This window comes from Xyrauchen texanus, chromosome 33 (genome assembly GCF_025860055.1).
Source record: "Xyrauchen texanus isolate HMW12.3.18 chromosome 33, RBS_HiC_50CHRs, whole genome shotgun sequence".
Classification (NCBI taxonomy): Eukaryota; Metazoa; Chordata; class Actinopteri; order Cypriniformes; family Catostomidae; genus Xyrauchen; species Xyrauchen texanus.
The window spans coordinates 4,470,596-4,494,988 of NC_068308.1; the positions used below are offsets into that span (position 1 = coordinate 4,470,596).

Genomic DNA, 24,393 nt, shown 5'->3' on the forward strand with positions numbered 1-24,393 from the left:
TACACATACACATGCATATTCATCTTACAAAAGTGGGCGTCAGTGAAATAAAACCGAAAGTATCGAGGAGGGAAAGTGATCTGTTCCTGAAAATCTCGTCTTATTGTTTCTGACAGTTTGCGTTCAATATGTCCAAAACTAAAGTGCTGAAGGTAAATGCTGATAATGCCGTGAAGGTAAGTTCGTTTAGTATTTGATATAGTGTTTATAGATTGTGGTAAGCGCATTGGCAATATAAAGACATCGATATAAAAACAGCTTCTCTAAGCTGTTTTTAAAGTGTCGTTTGTTTGGGGATTGTTGAACATTAACACTGCTAGAAATATCTAATTTATATGAAAAATCCAGAGTCACACTTCCTCGTCCATGTTGAAAGTGAAAGGTGAACATGGAAGCACATAAATGCACGATCATTGCTTGGAACAAAGATAAATATATCATAAGTAATTGTACAAACATTTTGTTATCTTTATCCAGATTGAAAACTACCGCCAGGCACTATATAAGCAGGTATTTATGCATATTTATATAATTCATTTGGGATTGTTTGTTTGACTGATATCATGAAATTACCATGACGTTACACCGCAGGCAACCGCACTTCCGGGTTCTATTGAGTTTTTAAGCGTTATATTTATCTAATGTAATGTTAAAGAGAAATCTACGGTTTGCAGTGAAGGCATATGAATCAGGTTCTTTCTGATTCAATGCCTAAATGATTATGTTGAACATTTAACAGGTCGATGAATAAACATCCTCACACGTTTAACACACTTCTAAAGCCTGACAAATGTGCCATATGTGCCACAACAATTAAAACACACAAAAAGAACATTCTCTCACCATTTCCTCACCCTCATGCCATCCCACATGTGTATAACACAAACAAAGATTTTTAGAAGAATATTTCAGATCTGTGTGTCCACACAATGCAAGTGAAAGGTGACCAGACCTTTGAAGCTCAAAAAAAAGCACATAAAAGCAGCATAATGTAATCAACCAAACTCCAGTGGTTTAATCCATATTTTCGATAATAATAAGTGTGGGTGAGAAACAGATAAATATTTAATTCCTTTTTTTTTTTTACTATAAATCTCCAATTTCTGAAAATCACATGTGGTGCCTGTTTAGTTTCACTTTCACATCTGAAAGTTAAAGGGGAGATTTATAGTAAAAAAAAAAAAAAAGAAAAGGACTTAAATATTGACCTGTTTCTCACCCACACTTATTAAATCACTTCTGAAGAAAAGGATTTAACCACTGGAGTCTCATTAATTATTTGATTTCTGGCCACCATTCACTTGCATTTAAGGGACCAATACTGAGTAAATATTGAGAGAGTTTTCATTTTGGGGTGAACTCACTCACTATATCTTTCACTCACTCACTCACTCACTCACTATCTCTTTCGTCACTCATCATTTGGGAGTTTTTCCTGATCCACCGATCCTGATGGAAACTTAAAAAAGCCCACGTCTCAAAAAATATTTTGGAAACGGGGTGTTTCAACCCAACAAACAGTCCTTTTTTGACATTTTCAGCTCAATTTGAGTGAAGTGCACACTAAACATTAACTACATCTTTTGTGTACATAGGCAGAAGAATTGTTCTCGAATCACATTCCTCTGAAGATTTCGCAGCTTAACAACCTGCTGAAGGTATATTCACATTCATTCATTTGGCAGATGTTTATATGCAAAGTGACTGACAGCGAATTCAAGCTGTATATTTATCAGTGTGTTCTCTGGGAATCGGACCCATGACATTGGCTTTACTACACAAGTTGCCAGTTGAGCTCCTGCAACTGTAATGATAGTTTTCATTGTGTCTGAAAGGCTAAACCAAAAGATGACTACAGCAACAGAATAATTAAAAATGTTTTTATATATATATATAATTTTTTTTTTTTTAGGGGGGTGAGTTCAGTATCACTGACCTCTCATCTCTCCATGCACCCCTTGACATTCCCATTCCTGACCCACCAGTTCCTGAGGATGAGGTCAGCTTCCAACTCAGAATTCATTACGCTTGATAGAAGAAGAAAAAACAAACAAATACTTTTTTTTATTATATTTTATAATATTTGAATAGGAGATGGAGACAGATAAGAATGAAGATGATGATAAAAAGAAGAAGAAAGGTAAGTTTTCATTTTCATCTAGAGACCACGGCTAATTGTCCAAAGGGCTATTCATGTAAATATAAGGTTTTGACACAATACTCAATACACGAAGGCTTGTTCTCTCTAGCATGCTGTTTTCAAAATCCTTTTTATTAGAATTTTTTTTATTAGAAATGTATGAGAATTTTAGCCTTCAAACTTAAATTTCAATATCAGCATAGTTTTGTAAAGCAATACAACAGTAGTTTGATATTTTAAATGCAACCTTTTACATAGTTGGTGTTTCATAAATGGCTTTGTATTTCTTTTGTTTAAAAGACTATAAAAGGCTGTTTAATGGTACTGTAGGTCACATTTGGACAACTTACCAAACTAATATGATAACATGCTTTTTCAATAACGGTGGCATTTTTTAATAGCTTTTATTTTTTGAAGAAGAAGAATTTACAAAATATTCACTGGAGTACAAAGTGTATATATGTGAGGATGTTACCCCACACCTGTGATTGTTTAACTTTTAATTGACTATTTCACAATTCCAGTGGGTCAGAAGTTTACAAACATTAAGTTAACTGTGCCTTCAAGCTGCTTGGAAAATTACAGAAAATAATGTCAAGCCTTTAGACAGTTAGCCAATTAGCTTCAGATTGGAGGTGTACCAGTGGATGTATTAAGGCCTAACTTCAAACTCAATGCCTCTTTGCTTGACATAATGGGAAAATCAGAAGAAATCAGTCAAGACCTCAGAAAAATAATTGTGGACCTCCATAAGTCTGGTTCATCCTTGGGAGCAATTTACAAACACCTGAAGGTATCATGTTCATCTGTACAAACAGTAGTACGTAAGTATAAACCCCATGAGACCACACAGCCATCATACTGGTCAAGAAGGAGACACATTGTCTCCTAGAGATGAACGTAGTTTGGTGTGTAAAGTACAAATCAATCCCAGAACAACAGCAAAGGACCTTGTGAAGATGCTGGAGGAATCAGGTAGACACGTATCTATATCCACAGTAAAATGAGTCCTATGTCAACATAACCAGGAAGAAGCCACTGCTCCAAAACTGCCATAAAAAAAGCCAGACTACAGTTTGCAGGTGCACATGGGGACAAAGATCTTACTTGTTGGAGAAATGTCCTCTGGTCTGCTGAAACAAAAATGTAACTGTCATAATAACCATTGTTATGTTTGGAGGAAAAATGGTGAGGCTTGTAAGACTAGTGCACTTCACAAAATATATGGCATCATGAGGAAAGAAAATTATGTGGAAATATTGAAACAACATCTCAAGACATCAGCCATATGTAGGCATATGTATTAATGTCGTCAGTTACATCATCGTTCAGTTTTTTTAAGTCAGTGGAAAAGTGGGCCAGTATTGAGATCGGTTCTAAATCAGTTCAACACATCAAAGAAAACTGCACTTGTCAAAGCAGTTCATGGAGACTTGGCCACAAAGTGAGATGATCTTGGCTTTTAGGAATCAAGGCCCTGGTAGACGATGAAAGATCATAGTAGTGGATGACCAGACAATTCTGTGAAGGGAAAAGGTCTATGTTTGTTGAGTACATGTGGAACGTGTGAAGAATACAGAAATATACGGTAAGCTCTTATGGTTAAGAGCCAGATTCAAACCAGCGAAAACCTGAAGGCTGTACAGTTCTGGGCAAAAGTGTTATGGACTGACTAGATGAAGATGAGCTTCCAGAGTGACTGAAAGAGTGTGGATGAAAAACTGCACATTTGTAAAACATTGTGAAGGCTTCAGGGCCAGTGGAAGAGGCTTAGATGCCCATGTCATCTCTTCACTCTGCTGGTGGATTTAAAGGATTAAACACAATATGGTTTGATTCTGGAGCATGTTGCAGGAGTCTGCATGATGAACTTATATTGGTCCTGAGGGTTAACTACTGAAGTAACCTACTTACATAGCTTACTTCATAAATCATTCATCATTTTTGTTGCAGCTCCAAAGTGCGGCTTCATCAAAGGAAATGAGCGAATTGTGAAGTTGCTTGATATTGTGAAACCAGAGATAATTGCTCTTAAGGAGACCTGCATCACTGTAAGTGTGTAAAAGTGGCTCATTGATTGATTTGAAATATTTTCCCAAGATATTTAGTCAAATAATTAGACAAACATGTTATCTCATTCAGGTCTCTTGCTGGATTTCTCATCTCATCCCTAAAATAGAGGATGGAAATGATTTTGGAGTAGCGATACAGGTAACTGACCCTTTTAATAAGATCAACGGTTCTCCATCTATATGGCATACCATGGTTTTGTTTCTAAATCTCAGAGGGATATTTAACATGACTGGTCAATGTTCTAGGAAAAAATCATTGAGAGAATTAATGCTGTGAAGACCAAGGTGGAGGGTTTTCAGACCAACATTAACAAGTATGACATACTCTTATATTCATCCTCTCTGTTGGCTCAATTAATTGTTCATTTTTACTCATTCACTTATTTCAGCTGTCTGATTCAGGTGTGTTGATTTTGTGGTTATCTGCAGGTACTTCTCAGAGAGAGGCGATGCAGTGGCGAAAGCCTCCAAAGAGACCCATGTGGTAAGACTGACAGATCTGATCTTTTCATTTTTTATTTACTTTTAAATAGAAAACTACAGTTTCTTTTAACGTTTACTGATAAAAAAAAAAGAAGTTTGGTGTTGTTTTGAATTAGATCTCTCATTCTCTCTCTTTCCATTTAAATGGAATTTGGCAAAAAAATAAAATGAGGGCTTCTGGTCTAAATAAAGAATAATATTATATTTTAAATGTTAAAACTCAATTTCCTGCAACAATAAAACATCAGATTTGAAATATTGAGCCAAGAGGTCAGAGGTGTAAAGTTTCGATCTTCTATTAGTTTATGTATCCTCTCATACAGATTAGTGTTGGTGATTTTGATTACGTTCACCAAATAGATTCGTTCATTGATTTGTTCACTGACCATATCTTCAAGTTACGCCTTTGCGCCTTCAGATGGTGCCAAATTACAGTCTTTTTAAGTAATTGCAAAGCAATAATTCTCAACCAGAACAAGTCTAATGGTCCTGTATTAAAATTCTAATAAGAGACTTAAGCACTGCAGAATGTTTAAGCAATATAAGCTTTTCCCCACAAATTACAACAAAGCATATCTGTCATACCAGTGAATTGCTGAGCACGATTTTTATCAAGCTATACAAAAAACAATACTAGCCTAAAAGTATTTATGAGTTACAATAATGTCAGTATGTCATTGTAATGTGTGGTCATCACTCACTTTTATTCATACTGTAACTGAATAATGAATGAACGACTTGCAGCTCCTCCTCCCGGTCAGATCATAACTCATGATGACTGATTCGTTCACGTTGGTCGCGATCAGTTCATTCACGACACGAACGAAATGAGCGACTAGTCTTGTTAAGGGGTGTGCAGTGGGTCCAACCAGTGATAAACTCCTCCACAGCCCGCTCTCGTATGCTGTTGGCTCACACTGAAATCAGTTTTTACAAGCATGACAAAGGAAGAACAATTTAATTTGCATGTGTACAAATTAGGGGTGTAACTGTTAAAATTTTTACATGTTTTTTGACCATTGCTTTTGTAATTGAATGCAAAAAGAAAATGTTTCCAGACAGGAGATTTGAATAACGCAGAGGGCTTCTCTATCAGCGGCTCATTTTCTCTTCTTGCCATTTTCAACTACACACAATGCTTGCAGAACAGTGATGTCATCAAGTTGACCCACGTGTAATACTAGCGGAGCATATAAATCTACAGATCCACACAAGTGCATTAGCAGATAGCGGATGGCATTTTCTTTTCTTTGCCAAACCTTGTGCTCCAGATGCGTCAATAAACTTGAGGTAAACAGCGGTGCCAATGCTTACCGAACCATGGGTGGCGAATCATACATTTGTTTTTCTTTACAGAGAACCGCTAGATCCCTTGTACAAATGTATGAAGACACTTTCAAAAATAGAGTTTAAAACACCATGACTCTTTTCACCATAAATGACAGGTCTTATTTTCCCTATATTTTGTTAAATGTTGGGCTTAATTATTACTAAGACAAAGAAAAAGTTTAAGGACAGCTTAAATATCTTACCCTTTGCATCAAAGCACAACATTTCCATCCATGATTCATGTCATTTTTACACATTCATAAATTGGGGCTCATGTTTTGAGAATACATATACACTTGTCTTAAGTGCATTTCACCCCTTTCTCTACTTGTTGAACACGATTGACTCATGCCAAATTAAACGAACGACATGCCTCTCTCATTCAGTTGTTCAGCAGATCTTTGTTCACGAATCATTCGAAAACAAGTTTAATAATATTTTCAGTTCAATCGTGAATCACCTCTTTCAGATTCTTATGTCGTCTAGTTCAGTGAAGTGCGTATTCATTCAGCGGCTGAAACCAATGATTCACAGCGTGCATTCGAATGCTAGAGTCAGTCTTTATAGGCATGAAAAATAGCAGAGCTCATTGGCTTCGAAAGGGAGAGATGACAGTGAACAATAAATACAATTCAGTGTATGGAGATGAACAAGAACAATTTGTTCATTTAAAAGACTTGTTCAAAAAGACAGATTAATTCTTGAATGCTTATCACTAATACGGATTTCGCCAAACTTGAACTCTTGCACAGTATGAAATTCCTTCACATAAGCTTGCATGTTATTGGTCTCCCACGTTTGGATGCGTTTGAATGACTGTGAATGGAGCACAAAGTGTAGTGTGACTGCCCCTTTAAACTCACATAAGCAAACAATCAAATATGTGGATATAGTTCATTTGAAGTGGAGTGGAGCAACATGCAATATATAGGAAATAACATGGTAAGTATTTCAGGTAAATGTTTTGAGCTCAAATTCTTGTAGGGTTGATTTTTGTTGTATTACAATTACTGTAGAAGTGCACTAAGCAAAGTAGGCCAATGCACACTTCAGTATTGCACTTCAAGTGCCCTTTCTATATGGTGTAAACCAGCCAGGCATGATAGTCTTAAAATGAGTGATTCCACTCACACAGGCAGTTTAGACCAAAATAAACCTCTGAAAGGGAGCTAAGTGGTAGTGCTCTTTTGACAATTTATTTCCATTTTAAATATCATTACCAGGAAACCTATAAAAACATGAATGTTGTTTTATGGCTAAAAATAGATAATTATAAATCTATATAAGAGGTAGACTGATATATCGGATTTGCCAATTAATCTGTATCAATAGTTGCTTTTTGGATCTATCGGTTATAATGTCGATAATTGCCAATATGTTTTTGTTTTATTTACCTGTGGCTGGCTTGGTTCTAAAGTACAAAATAATAGTGGCCTCTATAGGTAAAAAACAATAAAGTGGGAATTTGCTGTTTCTTTCATAATTGAAAATAATTCATCCATATTTTGTCCTCACTGCATTTTTCGTTATTTTGATTAGATAATTAAGTGTTCTAAATTGAAGCGAGGACATAGCGAGGCAAAGACAAATGTGACCGGATGGAAATATGTCCTGTCAACACGTTGTAAACCTAAATAAACCTTAATCTCGTGAAATATGTATATACAAAACCCTACAACTAGTGAATATATAGGCTGTAAAAGGCTTAATTTGGTAAATAATTTAAATATAGAGCATTTTATCTGGGCAAATCTCCATCACTGCAAAATAAGAGTCCCCGGTGTGTTTCGGACTTGTTCATAGGTAAAAGTCTCACATTATCAACTAAATCTTAATATTTTCTGGCTATTATTGAGATTTTTGGTTGACTTATAAACTCCATATTTTGGATTATTGTAGCCTCTATGACTGTAAACGTCATAGTATGGAAAGTCTAAGAATTATTTTTGAAAACTACTGACCGTTAAATTGGCTATCGTTCTTTTCCACCTTAGTTATTGTATCGGCAAAATGCCGTATAGGTCAACCTCTAATCTATATTTTGCATCAGCCAAAAGAACAACACTTTTCTATTTAATTCTATAAACGCTGACTCTTTTTATGAACAATATGAGCAGGTCACATTATATATTCCATTTGGAGCAATTGATCACGTGAGTGATATTTGGCCTTATGACATAACCATAAGTGAAGTTTGCTCTAAAACCAGAATTGATGCATAGTATGCATATTCAACAGTTTGAGTAATCCGTAAAGTCATTACATACATTTTCTGCTTTGCTGAACAGGTGTACATATTGACATCATCCTTTAAAGCAAACAAATGAAACTTTGCAAGTAGTTGAGGTGTTCTACACTTTTAAACATGAAACATAAGCTATAGGAAATACTGGCCTTCAGCTTGATCTCGGTCTGTCATTCATTGAGCTCAAAACCTCAAACAATTTCACATTTCCATTTAACTATAGTATTAACTTTTTTCATTCTACAGATGGATTATCGCTCTTTGGTGCATGAGAAGGACGAAGCGGCATATTTCGAGATCAGAGTGATTTTGCTTGATATACGTGGATTCTACGTGAGTCTACATAGATTTTGTTGACAGATGGTTTTGCAACTTTGGCCATATTAGTGTGATAACTGATTTGATACATTTGTGACTGTCTGTTGATTGTCAGTGTATCACTGTTTGCCATAGGCTGAACTTTATGATGTCATCAGCAAAAACCTGGAAAAAGTAACGAACCCCAAAGGAGAAGAGAAGCCTTCCATGTACTGAGACAGATGCATGCTGGAGCAAAATGTAGTGGTGATACAAATCATACAGACAAAACTGAACACAGGATTCATAACTTCAGATTACTTTACATGTTTTACATTCAATGGAAACATCCTTAATGTTGTTTGAAACACTGAAACTTATTAAAAGAATCAATACATTTGAATGCAGTGTTTTTTTTACTACATTGTTAGTGAGTTAAATGTTCTATAAAAACCAATCAGCAAAATACCAAATGTAAAGGTGCTGTAAGCAGATTTTTTCATGGAAAGGTATGCAAAACATTTTCCTAATCCTTGAGAAATTACAGAAATAAGTGTTGTAAGATATCTCACCAGTCTCTGAGACGGATCTAGACGCTATAAACAGCAAACAAAATGTGTCTTGACACTTTCGACCGGTCAATAATTTTTCATGTTCTCATAGTATTGTAGTTGCAGTGAATTATTGAAACTTACTGCCATTTTTAAACTATGTTGTTCATAACATGTCAGTTGAGGGCACTATTTTACAGCGGTTGTTTTTTGTTAACATTTGGTGTCTTTGTAGTGCGGTTTTGGAAAGAGGGGGTGTGGCTTTTCCAATGGCTCAAATCGCTTACTACTTTTAATAGGCATGTTCACAAATTATCTGCAATTTCCACATTAGAAACATACTGATTTTAAATAAATTCCATCACAGAGACAGTCATTTTACTTTAATAATGAACAAATGTTTACAAGAACTTTTTGGATTCCTTAATAAAAATAAAAGCACTAATGTGAAAACTTCACAAGAATGAATACAATTAATTGAAAACCATGAAAACAAGAACTGATCATTTTACAGAAATCTTCCATGAAACATGAACATAAATTGTATTTTCATTTTGAGGTTGGTGTTTTTTAGACTTCTGGTCCTTCTCCTCCTGGAATCAACTGCAACACAGCAGAAACATCAAATATGAGCAAAACGGTTTTATTGTGCTGCTTCAACAGGAATTTTTTGTGATCTAGTTATGACAAAGCTTCATGCTTCTGTAATACTTTTTTGGTGTGTGTTTAAAACTAAATTCACCAATCAGCCAAACATTAAACAGTGCCAACCCACATCTTAGTATACCATTCAGAGGTGTTTTTCTTCTCACCACAATTGTGCTGCAGTTACTGTAGACTTTGTCAGTTCGAACCGGTCTCTCATCAAGGCGTTTCCATCCGCAGAACTGCCCCTCACTGGATGTTTTTTGTTTTTGTAATATTTTATAGAATTTGGTGTAAATTCTATAAACTGTAGAATGTGAAAATCCCAGGAGATCAACAATTAAAAAAATACTCAAACCAGCCCATCTGGCACCAACAATCATCCGTGCAATTATCTAATCATCCAATCTTGTGGCAGTAGTGCATAAAATCATGCATCACAAAATGTGATCTCAGTCATTTCAACCATGGCATGATTGTTTGTGCCAGATGGGCTGGTTTGAGTATTTCTGTAACTGCTGATCTCCCGGGATTTTCACGCACAACAGTTTATAGAATTTACACCAAATTGTGCCAAAAACAAAAGACATCCAGTGTGTGGCAGTTCTGTAGACAGAAATGCCTTGTTGATGAGAGAGGTCAACAGTGAATGGCCAGACTGGTTCGAACTGACAAAGTCTTTAGTAACTCAGATAACTGCTGTACAATTGTTCTGAAAACAACAGCATCTCAGAATGCTATTCTGAGATGCGGGTGTGCGCTGTTTTGCTGGCATGAGGGGGACCTACACAATATTAGGCAGGTGGTTTTAATGTTGTGGCTGATTGGTGTATACAGTTGAAGTCAGAAGTTTACATACACTTAGGTTGAAGTCAATAAAACAAATTTTTTAACCACTCCACAGATTTCATATTAGCAAACTATAGTTTTGGCAAGTTGTTTAGGACATATACTTGTGCATGACATAAGTAATTTTCCCATCAATTGTTCACAGACAAATTGTTTCACTTTTAATAGACTATATCACAATCCAATGGGTCACAAGTTTGCATACACTAAGTTAACAGTGCCTTTAAGCAGCTTGGAAAATTATGTCAAGCCATTAGGCAATTAGCATCTGATTGGAGTCAATTGGAGGTGTAACTGTGGATGTATTTTAAGGCCTACCTTATAACTCAGTGCCTCTTCGTTTGACATCATGGGAGATATCAGAAAAGACCTCAGGAAAAAAAGGTGGCCCTCAACAACTCTGGTTCATCCTTGGGAGCAATTTTCAAATGCCTGAAGGTACCATGTTCATCTATACAAACAATTGTACGTAAGTATAAACACCATGGGACCATGCAGCCATCATACTGCTCAGGAAGGAGATGCATTCTGTCTCCTAGAGATTAACGTATTTTGGTGCGAAAAGCGCAAATCCATCCCAGAACAACCGCAAAAGACCTTGTGAAGATGCTGGAGGAAACAAGTAGACAAGTATCTATATCCACAGTAAAACGAGTCCTATATCGATGTAACCTGAAAGGCTGCTCAGTAAGGAAGCCACTGCTCCAAAACTGCCATAAAAAACCAGACTACAGTTTGCAAGTCCACAATGGTACAAAGATCTTCCTTTTTGGAGAAATGTCTAAATGTCAAAAATGTAACTGTTTGACCATAATGACCATCGTTATGTTTGGAGGAAAAAGGAAGAGCCTTGCAAGATGAAGAACACCATCCCAACTGTGAAGCATGTAGCAGCATCATATTGTGGGTGTGCTTTGTTGCAGGAGGGACTGGTGCACTTCACAAAATAGGTGGCATAATGAGGAAGGAAAATTATGTGGATATATTGAAGCAAAATCTCCAGACATCAGCCAGGAAGTTAAAGCTCGGTAGCAAATGGGCCTTCCAAATGGACAATGACCCGAAGCATACCTCCAAAGTTGTGGCAAAATGGCTTAAGGACAACAAAGTCAAAGTATTGGAGTGGCCATCACAAAGCCCTGACCTCAAGCCGATAGAAAATGTGTTGGCAGAACTGAAAAAGCAGGTGCGAGCAATTGGGCCTACAAAGCTGACTCAGTTACACCAGTTCTGTCTGGAGGAATGGGTCTGGAAAAATTCAAGCAACTTGTGGAAGGCTACCCAAAATGTTTGACCCAAGTTTTGCACCAAACTACATTAATCTCTAGAAGACAGAATGCATTTCCTTCCTGAGCAGTAAGATGCCTGCGTGGTTCCATTGTGTTTATACTTGTGAACCATTGTTTGTACAGATGAACGTGGTACCTTCAGGCATTTGGAAATTACTCCCAAGGATGAACCAGACTTGTGGAGGTCTCCAATTTGTTTTCCTGAGGTCTTGAATAATTATTTTTGATTTTCCCATGATGTCAAGCAAAGAGGCACAGAGTTTGAAGGTAGGCCTAAAAATACATCCACAGGTACACCGCTCCAATTCAGTATACCTCCTATCAGAAGCTAATTGTCTTAAGGCTTGACATCATTTTATGGAATTTTCCAAGCTGCTTAAAGCCACAGTTAACAGTGTATGTAAACATCTGACCCACTGGATTTGTGATATAGTCATTTAAAAGTCAAACAATCTGTCTGTAAACAATTGTTGGAAAAATTACTCATGTCAAGCACAAAGTAGATGTCCAAAACGACTTGCCAAAATTATAGTTAGCTAATATTAAATCTGTGGAGTGGTTAAAAAAATTAGTACCTATGTGTACCTTCTGACTTTAACTGTACATAATTACAAGGTCTATTGCAAAAATGATGAAAGGATGCTGCAGTTTATTTTTAGGGTTTTGCATGGGGCTCTGCAACTCTTCAGTCAGACACTTGATCTTTCCAGAATCAGCTGAAGACTAAAATAATAAATCTAATTTATTAAACTTATGTATCAAAATATATTCACACTAACACTGTTAATCAATCAACATATTATATATAATTCCTTAAAAATTTTAAAGCTCTAACTGAAATTCTAAGTTTTCAAAATTTGCATTCATATAAACATCTAGGCTAATTATTTTCAGTTGTTTCTATTCCACTTTCTATCTGTTGTACTTTTTTGTATACATTTCTTTCATTTAGCAATATTTTTTGGGCATCAGAAATATAAAAGCTCTTAATATTATTGCTCAATGTTACCACAACAATAACATTTTAATACAGCTTTTTTAAAACGTATATTTTCATACGAAAAATAAATTTCCAAGCAAATGTTCTAATAATTCCAAAAGTATGATATATTGTGAACTTATATAAGAGGTGATATAATGGTTTACAAATATATAGATTAACTCAATGATTGATTGTACCATTGTAATGTTGTTGCCATTCAGCAAAATTTGATCAAGTTTTGTGATTCTTCTGCCCTCTGGCGTGATTTCACTGTGAAACACACAAAAACAGAAACTAGATTAAATTCAATGTCCTTTAAGCAATAACAGAGTGTGGAAAATTCATAATAGGCTATACTCTACACAAGTATGTGAACCCAAATGCTTATAGCTATGCAAGCTTGATACGCATCATTGTGTTCCGAAAAACATCATTTTTATAACTGTTTTTTTCTATGGCCAGTTTTCTCTTTCAGGAGAACTACTGTCATGATGGTGGTGGTATATCTAACAGGATCACAGGCTTGCAATGTGTTGGCTGAGCATCTGTGTCTGCATACTTGTGTAGAGTATGTTTCTGGCCTAATATACACATCTAGAACATGGATGTTTTCAATTCAATTCAAATTCAATTTCAAAACTGGTCAGAGTGCACATGATGACCTTTGTCCACTGTTGAAAGCACCTACAATGGGCAAGCGAGCATCAGAACTGGACGTTGGAGCAGTTGAAGGTGCCTGGTCCGATGAGTCCTATTTTCTTTTACATCACGCAGACAGCAGTGTACGCATGCGCTGTTTACCTGTTGAAGTGATGGCAACAGGATGCACAGTGGGAAGACGACAAGCCTGTGGATGGAGTGTGATGCTCTGGGCAATGTTCTGCTGGGAAACCTGGTTCCGGCCATTCATGTGGACATCAATTTGACATGGGCCCCCTACCTAAACATTGTTGCAGACCAGGTACACACCTTCATAGCAATGATATTTATTGATGGCAGTGGCCTCATTTAGCAGGATAATGTGCACTGCCACACTGCACACATTGTTCGGGAATAGTTTGAGGAACATGATGAAGAGTTCAAGGTGTTGCTCTTGCCTCCAAATTCCCCAGATCTCAATCTGACTGAGCTGTGGGATGTGCTGGACCAACAAGTCCAATCCACCGCAGCTGCACATCACAATTTACAGGATTTGAAGGATCTGCTGCCAGATAACACAGGACACCTTCATGGGTCTTGTAGAGTCCATGCCTCGGCGCTGTATTGGCACCACGTGGAGGAGTAACAGCATATATGGCAGGTGTTCATAATATTTTGTCTCATCAGTGTATAAAATACATTAAGCATTTATAATATAGTATATAGGCTATTGTTAGTCTTGAATCAAAGGTGCAACCTTGGGTGCAAATAAGAAAACATACTTACAACTCTGTGACATCTTCAAGCACCATATCTGATTAAACAATCAAGAACTCATACAAAGAAATTGAAGATTTATTCTAATGATATAAGCTTTAATGGACATCAGTGTCTTTGAGTGACATGAGTTTTAAAGGATACTGACGAAGTCATCGAACCCAAGCAGGGTTCCAACAATCTCCTTATCATTCTTCATGACGATGTGAATGCGAGAACCGATGCATTTGTCCACCAGTTCTAAAGGAACCACACAATAACAGTGTCAAATACACTTTAATAACTCTTGATAATTAGCATGAAACAGCAGTTTGGCATAGCATAGTCTAGGCCCAGTACAGCTTTAATGCTTTTTGCTATTCTGCACTAATACTGACAAGAATAAACATGCAATTTTTTTTCACATGTGATGCCTTGTCTACCAATAAAAAAAAAAATCTACATGGTTCCTATTTTCCACAACTAGAATGTGAAGACATGGAGTGCATTTGTTAAAACTATCCTCATGCCGGGTACTGTTGTGACGCATTTGTAATGTGCTAAATGTGGCATTAGTTCTAACTCATCTTCATCAAAGTCACAAGTACAGACAAACACAATGTGCTTAAGCTAACAACACACAAACAATAATAATCGGTTATATTTATTGAAAACATCCCGTTGAACATTCAGAGTCCTGAGGATCGACCAGTTTTTAAATCCAAAGGTTAATTTACTTTTTCCACAGCACTGTGAATGTTTAATGTGATGTGTTCAACAAATACATGAAAGATCATAATTGTTTGTGTGTTGTTAATGTTAGCTTAAGCACATTGTGCTTTGTCTATACTTGTAACTTTGATGAAGATGACATTTTATGATCCATTTATGCAGAAAACCAGCTAGTTCCAAAGGGTTCACATACTTTTACTTGCCACTGTATGTATCAATTACAATTATCAAGCATTTAATTGCTATACGTTTAAAGAATTCTCCTGCTTCTAAAGAAAATGTGAGCTGATTGTTATTTAACTTTTTCCTGGCCGCTTCTGACAAGTATGACATCCGTGTAACCTTTTGAATCGGATTTCTCACAAAACGCACACAAAAAGTGTGTGTTTCAGGTCCATTTCTCTCGGTATGTGAAACATTCTCAGCAGTTTGAGTGTGAGACGCTAAAATAAGGGACGAATGGTGTCCCTATGGATTTTTGTTCCCTAAAATACTGTACGATTCATTATTATATAGGACGATTGGCCACCCTAGATTGTGGTGTAGCCAATACATTTCAGTCAACTTGTCCTGCAGATGACAAGTACTGCTCGTCATCACTGATGCAGCCTGAGCGTTATTATAGTTTTGGATTTTTTATTACATTTTTTATATTCCATTTAGATTCCGTTAGTTCTCACACTTTGTCTGTTTGTTTTAGATTCATTTTATCAGTGTTTTCTATTTTCAGTTTAGTTAGTCTTTACTTCAATTTGAGTATTTTATTGCTGCCAAAGCTAAAGCGGTTACTGTTATCATTTAAAATGTTTAATGTCATTAAATTACTCAGGACAGTCTTGTGTTAACTATCTTATATAGTTGCATTTTCATGTTTAATTAAGGTAGATTGTAAATGTTTCAATTTAAAATACAGGGATAATATCGGTAAAGTGGGACAGTTAATGTATCCATATCCATTTCATTAAATGGTTAAAAATCATTACTAATGTAATCTTTGGGATGTAAACAATTAATTATTGAGGTTTTTAATACAGGATGTGTAGCATGACCATCATTTGGTAAAGGTATTTATCCTTTAAGGATATAAAAGTAAAGTTGACTTTACTGTTTGTACATGTAATGTATGACGACTGATGATGTGAAAGTATATAAGAAAATACAAATTTAAAACAAATTTATATTTTCTAGACTTTTCTTCTGTCCCACTTTACCAATAGGCCTACTGCCTGAAAAAAAATCTAGAATTTGGTCAAAAGAGGGTCCTCAAGGGTTCTTCCCAGTCTTGAGAATGTCTTCCTTTTTGCTTTTGACTAAGAGAGGAGACATCCTAAGCTTTCCTTAAAGGTATCATGCAAGGTTTTGGCATTTGGATCATAATTAAAACTGCTAAGAAATGTTACATTTCCAAAAGTGTCCCACTTTGCCCATATTCACCCTACTGTGTATCAAAAACGAAAATGAATTCAATATATTTTTATTTTTAATTAGTTTTGGTGTTCACAGACAGAGGATGCTAATGTAAATGTGCACACTTATAATAACAGTTAAAACTTGCATGAATAGCGAAAAATTCACATTCAGCCCTTTTCCACCGACAGGGTTTGGAGGTGTCTTCCTGGCCGGTGCGTTTGGTTCCACCGCAGAAAAAGCAGTTTCCTTGCGGAAAAAATGGTTTCGCACGGGACCCAAAGGTTTGCTGGTCTCTACGCAAAACAGATTACGTCAAGAGGCAGGACAATGTTTCATCTGGTAAAGTTTTTAGGATATACAGAGCTTAACAGTACATTGCAGAGAATAGGAAAACATGATACAGGGAAAAGTTAATTTTGTAATCAAAAAGAGACAGTAGAGCATGTAAAGATGATTTGTCCCAAATCTCGTTATGAATGAACGATTGATTTCTTAAGAACATTTTTATTAATTCTGAGATGACAAGCATACTGAAATACTCAAGCGATTAAAGTTTTTCTTTTTTAATACAATATTTGAAAGCGACATAGACGAGTAAGATAAATATATTTTAGTTCACACTAAGGAAAGACTTGATCACGAACCATGAGCGATTAGCTGAATGCCACCGCCATGAAACTCCCGAAGAAGGTAGCGGGGAGTAAGAATCTGTCGGGGCTTAAGATTTCGGCACAACACCGCACCTAAATTTTTTTTAGTGGAAACTTTATAATTGTACTAAAATCTCTCTTTCATTTTATTCAGCCTTATTTTTTTCCCAACGCCACTGACACGTGATATGTTGCTTTTTCTCAGCGCTGGTCATGATAAACCAATATTATCGACTGTGATTACATAATTTGCATTTCAGCATTTTATAAAGTTTGAGGGACGAATTTCATTTGTATCTCAGGTAAGAAAACTGGGAGTGAATAGATTTAATTAAAGCTATTTGCTAGTGTTCACAAAACACACACGTCCAAAGATTTGAATGCTGCTCAGGCAAAATTGTTCTATCTCAACCTCCATATCCCTTTCAATAAAAACGACAATAACTATTATATCACAGTTATTACAGTAAGTAAAGAATTACATGAAGAGTAACCCATACCGAGTGGTAACAGCTGAGAAGGATTCGTAACCGTGACTGCCGCCATTTAGAAAACAGACCTGAACAATCGCTCGACGGGGACTTATGAGACCGATGGACAGACACTATACATCGATTCTGGCACCGTCGATACATCGCAATGTGCTTGAGAGTCTTGACATAACCAAACTATGTACACTATATACCACTTAACAGACCATTGGTTTAAACAATAAATTAAGAAAGTTAAAAGTAATTTAATTAAGTTTATTAGTTAATATTAGAAATGTATTGAAAATATTAGTTATATCAAGTCAAGTCATTTTCATTTGTACAGCGCTTTTCGCAACACATAATTTCAAAGCAGCTTTACAGAAAATGATGCTTTAACAGAAAAAGAAGCTGTAATACTTAATGTCTTCGAGTCATAGTGCGGTTTAATAAAAAAAAACATGATTGTAAGTTGCGATTTAAAATAAATATTAATAATTTAAAATGTATTTATATTTATATTTAGACCGTAAGCAAGCTTAAAGTGACTGTTGCAAGGAACACAAAACTCCATAAGATGTTGGAAAATCGAGAAAAATAACCATGGGGGAAACCAGGCTCACTGCGGCGGCCAGTTCCCCTCTGGCTAAACAGCATAAATATTCACTCAATATGTTTTATACATCTTTTCCAGGGACCCCTGGCTCTAAAATAATGAAGTAATTGAAAGTTACATTTAAGTGAATCCATAGCCTCCCAACACAAGCAAAAGGTTTCTTCTCCTGCAACTAAGGCATATTTAATCTGTTCTGATTATGCTGTCCCATACCAAAAAGGTCAGATAATATGGTGTTTATTCAGTCACATTTTATTGATTTCTCATTTTGCTTTAAATAAGCTTTATATTATTTTATATTATATTATATTATATTATATTATATTATATTATATTATATTATATTATATTATATTATATTATATTATATTATATTATATTATATTATGACCATGTGGCGCCCTCTGTCGACAGTGTGATGGGAGTACGGCTGATTTGTGCTGGAGGCGGAGCAGCGCATGATGACAGTCCAAAGAGCGGAAGTTACTCGAGTAAACAGATCAAACGCGTCTTTCATTGTTTATTTATGCTCTTTTGGACATTTCATTGATTGTAACAGCGCCGATGGAGTGCCAGTTTAAAGAGGGGCCCGTACTGCATATTGTAGTGGTTGGATTTCATCATAAGAAGGGCTGTCAGGTAAGAGACTTATAAACACATTCATCTGCTTCTAATGTTCAGTGTGCTCACCCTTACAGAACAATGACATTGTGATATAACCGTGGTACAGTGATGGTATTACACGTTAATACCATGCTACTGAATGATTACCATATTCACATCATGGTATTTTCATGGTAATTAAAGGTACTTCAAACAATACCATGGTATTACTATGGTACAGGTCCAAAACAACATTGTACTGCTATAGTAAATGCCTTAAACATGGTTATACCATGGTTTCTACTATCGAGACGCTAGGCAGGGTAATGTTAAGCCACATAAAATACGATTTAAACATTTAATCTGTGTAATAACTTTGATAGAGTTTATTTTTTGTGGTTTAATGTTGCAACAAGCACAAGGAAAAATACAGGAAGAATTAGAGCTAATGGCAGAAGTGCAGCTGCACTGAATGATGCATGATGATAAATAATGCAGGACTGGTGTAATCTAGTACTGATTAAGACATCAGTGAGTATATGAAGTATACTGTATGATCAACAGAACTCAAAATGCACAAGATCAGCAGAGCAAAACACGGCTAGCTTCTTCGTCTCCACATAAACATGTTTCTCTCATGTCAGCTGCTTAACATGCCCTCATTCATATTTTCCACTTTAACATTTATAACACCCATATAATTCAATTGCATTTTTGTCAGATCTAACTGAATGTAACTGAAAAAACTTGCTTTGTTGTGATGCTGCATCCACACCAACAGGTGTCCGTATAAAGTCTAACACCAACAACATATACAAGAAAGTCTATAATACATGGAGATATCTATCCGATAGCATTTGTATTCATCTCAATGGCAGCTGCTCATCTGGCACATGCAACCTTGGGCTGCATTCCACTTCACGTTAAACATCCACTTGCTAACTTCCCTAAGCACTTCACCCCTGCCGCCATTTTGGAAATCCGTTACACAGTTTGGAAGTCTGTTTCGTGAGGTGAGGGATGTTTCAGCTAACAGAGCCTCAACCCCTCGATTTTGAAAGAGGGAGCGAGCCTACTCAGATGTATTCTTCAGGCAGTTCCATATCCCAAAATGCAACTTGATTGTACATCACATCAGATCGAGAATCACCTACCCCCACTGTACACAACTCTAGTGTATGACAAAAGGGAAAGCTGCTTACAGCTGTAAGTGAAGATACAGTTGTAAGTGAAGTCTAAACTATTTAATTATTACAATGAAATAGTTTAGAAGAGGTATAATGAGATTAAACCACTTAATACTTGTAGCTACCTTAAGCTGACTGTTTGTTACACAGTCATAGCCTATGTGTTCATTGTAATGTTACCATGGTATACATTTAGCAGATTCTGTGTAGGTTACTGTATATTGCAGTAAAATGAGCCTATTATACTGCAATAATCAGGTAAACCATTTATCATATGTTATTACAATCAAACAGCTAACAGCCTTTTGAGGCCATAGGTTGAGTCAACAATAATTATTTCTAACAATAACTTAGATTTAACTTAACATAAAAAAAAAAAAACTTTACCTGATCTGGGATTGCATCAGTCTCAGAAAATTTTGTCTTCCCAGTGTAAAAATCGCCAATAAATTCACAAAGTGACATCAGCCTTATAGAGCGCAACAGTCTGGTTCCGGAAGTAAAAATCACATAAATTTCTTCCATAGACTAATTGATTTGCCTTAAAACAAAGTCTGTAATGTCGCGATGGTTGGTTTGGTTCATGCTTTAGAACTCTTAAATGGAGGATTATATGAAAAGTCTATGAAAATGAATGGAAAAAATACTTCCGGAACCCAGATAGCTCAAAAGTGGGCGGGCACTGTTGAGCTCCACTGTGCGAGTGTCTTTGGGCTCCTTAGGCGAGAGAAGAGATCAAGGGCTTAGGCCATTCCACTTAAACCCATTCCACGGGCTTTGCCAGTAGTGGGGACTCGTTTTTGCATACATCCAACTCCACGAAACAGAGTCGTAAGTTACTAATCACTCTGTATCTGCATGAAATTGACACCCTGCCAACGCTGACCTGAATATATGTTATTTCGTCAGAATATATGGCTACTTTTTTAATGGCTGTCAAAAGAGAAAGGTGCTTTCTGCCCACTGAATGTTTTGTTCCAGCATCTACCATTAGGGGCTAACTGGACAAGGCAAACCAGATAAACCCTGAGCACTTCCAGGGAGTCCTGGAATTGGCTAGTTAGCAGGTAAGCCCCTGCTGGTAGATGCTGAAGCTACACACTGTGATGGCAAAAAGCTTGTTTTACCTTTGACGGCCATTCAAAAGTAGCTGTCCCCCACTGCCGTTGTTCATTGTGTATTTGTTTTCATTTTGGCTTCTTCTGTATTTTGTTTCTGACTTGAATGCCCAACTCAGATGTAGGAGCTTCCCAGGTATACTTCAATGCAGCTTGAGCAACCTTAAGCAAAAATAGGAGCCACCAGATCATTTTCTTCCAGGGAACCACATGCTAGTTGAGGAGATGGCATTGAATTGAATATGAATTCTAATGAATAGCTTTTTCTAAGTATTTTTTGGATCAGCCAGATAAACATATCACTGAGTGCACCTACAGCTCAGTCTGTTTCATCAAAGATATCATAGGCTAAATCCACTATAAGTTGTGAGGGCTGGAAATAGACCATAAAACATACAGTAAAAATACGGAGATTGTGTTTCAATTTGGGTTCATTCTGTAACATCACAGAATTAACAGAATCACAAGGGTGGGACTTCAGATGAATAAATATATTTTCTGTAACTACCAACATTTCTATAGATTGCCACTTCACACAGGTCAATTCATTACATGTAACCACATTACTATACAGAGATATTATATAATAGTAGTAGACCATGGAATTTGTTTGTTGTTGTTTGTGGTCACAATAAAAAGAAAAAAGAAAATCACTTTTGTTTTTGTTTTTGATTGTTATTTCAGGTAGAGTTCTCGTATCCTCCCATCATTCCCGGCACGGCTCATGACAGTAACACACTCCCAGAGGAATGGAAGTACTTGCCTTTCCTGGCCCTGCCAGATGGCGCGCACAATTACCTGGAAGGTAAATAAATTCTGAACACTCAGTTTTCAAACTAAACACATGAAATTTGACCATCGTACCTTGATTTGTTCAATTTATATTTCTATATTTTTATAAATCAAATAAATATATCTATAAATGTTAGGGCTGTCATCGATTTAAATTTTTAAATAAAATTAATTACATGACATGCTGATTAATCAAACTAACCGAAATTAATCAAATACATTATTATTAGCTGAGAAAGGCCCCCACATAAAGATAATTCATATAAATAATGCATAATAATTAAAATATTTATTAATATTATATGCAGAACCTATAATAAATATATTATACAGTCTGAAACTCAGTTTGTAATAAATTGCGTTATTGTGGCAGATGAATAAAGCATTGATTAGACCAGGGGCCGGTTGCATAAAACTGTTTTAGACTAGTCTTACTAGCTAGTCGTCTAAAATGTTGGTCTTAATTTTTTCAGTCAGGGGCCGGTTGCATAAACATAGCCATTAACTTAAGACTGCATCTAACAATTAGTTTGACTAGCTAAAGATGCTAAAAAATTTCATTTTGGTCTTTAATTAGACTGATCTAAGTTTTTATGCAACTGACTGAAAAAATTAAGACTAACATTTTAGACGACTAACTAGTGAGACTAGTCTAAAACAGTTTTATGCAACCGGCCCCAGTTGCATAAAAACTTAGATCAGTCGAATTAAAGACCAAAATGTAAGACAGCACACCTCAGGCTAACTTTTGTTTACATTCCATGTTTATGCAACCGGCCCCAGGGGTTTTCAAAGTCTTAAACAGGAAGCCCCCTCTGAAAAAATCTGCACCCCCTTTAACCCTGCCCCCCATGCATACAATTATGTTGTACTGTATATATATATATATATATATATATATATATATATATATATATAGGTTTGGGGTTGCACGACTGCTGATTTTTAATAGTCGACAAGTCGAGTCCATTAGTCGAGATGAATTCGACTAGTCGTGATGTCAGCACAACTCCACCCCCACATGTGGGGAAGAAATGTGGATTTAGCTAGTTGTATGTGATTAAAAATAGCAATGTACTTATACCCAACGGTCAGACATTGTGTTGTATGTGAATGGATCGGATGGAATAAACATTAACCATTATGCTATCTCCTCATAAGCACCTTTTTATTAGAAATGTGCAACAATAGGTAGGTATACGTATGTCGAGCTGTAACTTAGCTAAAAGTTAAGATAAGTATCTGAACATATTTTAGTGTAACCTAGTCCACCAGTAGCTGCAGGCAGTTTCCCATCCTCTTGCAGCAGCTTGTTCAAATAATTATGGGCAGACCATGTGTAAATGCCCTCCAAGACGTATTTGAGACAGAGCTGATTTGAGACGCATTCCAGATGAATGCTGGCTGTTCAAGCTACATATGTAAACTTTTCTCAATAAATCACTACGTCACTACATCTGAATGGGGAAAATGCGAAATATAACAGCTGCTGCCAAGTAATTGCATAGGATTTGCATCGTGCAACAAATCAAGAAACGGATGCATGTTGTAGGAGAGATAGAAAATTTGTCTTCATTTATTTGATGCAGATCGCTGATGAAACTGAAACAAAACACTGACAATATTCGGAGCTGACGCGCATGGACAAATCTTACCTATGACTAGCCCAGAGGGCAAAAATACACAATGTGCACACACAGACACACATACGCACTGGGCAAAGTCTCTTGGAATCAAATAATAAATAACATCTTTTAAATTCACTGCCCTCCATTTGCATAATCAAGAACTCTATTTTATTTGCATATAGCACAGGAATAGAAGATCGTATTGACGTTTGGCAGAGACACATTTATGTGGCCAAGTGTAAATGGAAAAATGCAAAAAGTGACATTCACTGAATGTGTCCCAAATCTGTTTTTTTTTTTCACTCTCATGTGACATAGATCTGTTAAATGGATGACAACATTTTCAAAATAAATCCGAACCACTTTCAAATGTGGAAATAAATCGGATACATATCAGATTTTTTCCGATGTGCCTTTAGTCTGAACAGCTAGGTCAGATTTAATGTGTTTTTTTATTTTCATCTTACAAATAAATTCCACCGTACGACTGCAAATTACTTTATTTAAAATGACTTTATCCATCTGGTCTTCCATCACTCATTAAAAAATCTTTAAGTGTCCTATTTTGGTAAGAAAATAACTGCTAATAACAATTTTAATAAGTGAAATCATTACACATATTGTATATTACATATACGGATGAGAAATAAGGGCTTGTGGGTTTAATCGGAGAGCCTTAAAATAATTTGTGAAAATAAAACATTTTGGACAGAAATATTTTAATATAATATAATAAACTGTAATATTGTTGGCAGGGTTTCAAAATTAACAGTGTAAATGTAAAATGGACCAAGACTAAAGTTTTAAAGACAGATATTTTTATATTTAAAATATTATTGTTCGTGTCATTCTTAGGTTTTTAAAGCCTTAGCCAAGTTAAATATAAAGCAGCAAATACACCTTAAGAAAT

General features: G+C 36.0%; 3 protein-coding genes across 3 annotated transcripts in view; 2 read left to right on the top strand and 1 right to left on the bottom strand.

Annotated features, from left to right (window-relative positions):
* Positions 1-22: 22 nt before the first annotated feature.
* psme2 (proteasome activator subunit 2) lies at positions 23-8,969 on the top strand. Its single transcript, XM_052102851.1, has 11 exons — positions 23-176; positions 478-510; positions 1,596-1,658; positions 1,913-1,999; positions 2,092-2,140; positions 4,094-4,191; positions 4,283-4,351; positions 4,459-4,526; positions 4,642-4,696; positions 8,516-8,602; positions 8,723-8,969. Exons 1-11 carry the CDS (start codon positions 129-131, stop codon positions 8,801-8,803), a joined length of 738 nt encoding a protein of 245 aa, XP_051958811.1. The 5' UTR covers positions 23-128; the 3' UTR covers positions 8,804-8,969.
* A 516-nt stretch (positions 8,970-9,485) lies between these two features.
* Positions 9,486-17,649, bottom strand: lsm5 (LSM5 homolog, U6 small nuclear RNA and mRNA degradation associated). The gene is made up of 5 exons (XM_052102854.1): positions 17,570-17,649; positions 14,443-14,538; positions 14,308-14,335; positions 13,080-13,152; positions 9,486-9,720 (listed from the first exon to the last, which is right to left on the bottom strand). Exons 1-5 carry the CDS (start codon positions 17,613-17,615, stop codon positions 9,688-9,690), a joined length of 276 nt encoding a protein of 91 aa, XP_051958814.1. The 5' UTR covers positions 17,616-17,649; the 3' UTR covers positions 9,486-9,687.
* Positions 17,650-18,610: 961 nt separating this feature from the next.
* avl9 (AVL9 homolog (S. cerevisiase)) overlaps positions 18,611-24,393 on the top strand; it is a 65,876-nt gene continuing 60,093 nt past the window's right edge. Inside the window, exons 1-2 of the mRNA XM_052102941.1 lie at positions 18,611-18,794; positions 21,748-21,868. Of these exons, the coding sequence (XP_051958901.1) occupies positions 18,720-18,794; positions 21,748-21,868 (196 nt within the window). The 5' untranslated portion in view covers positions 18,611-18,719. The remainder of the gene's footprint in view (positions 18,795-21,747; positions 21,869-24,393) is intronic.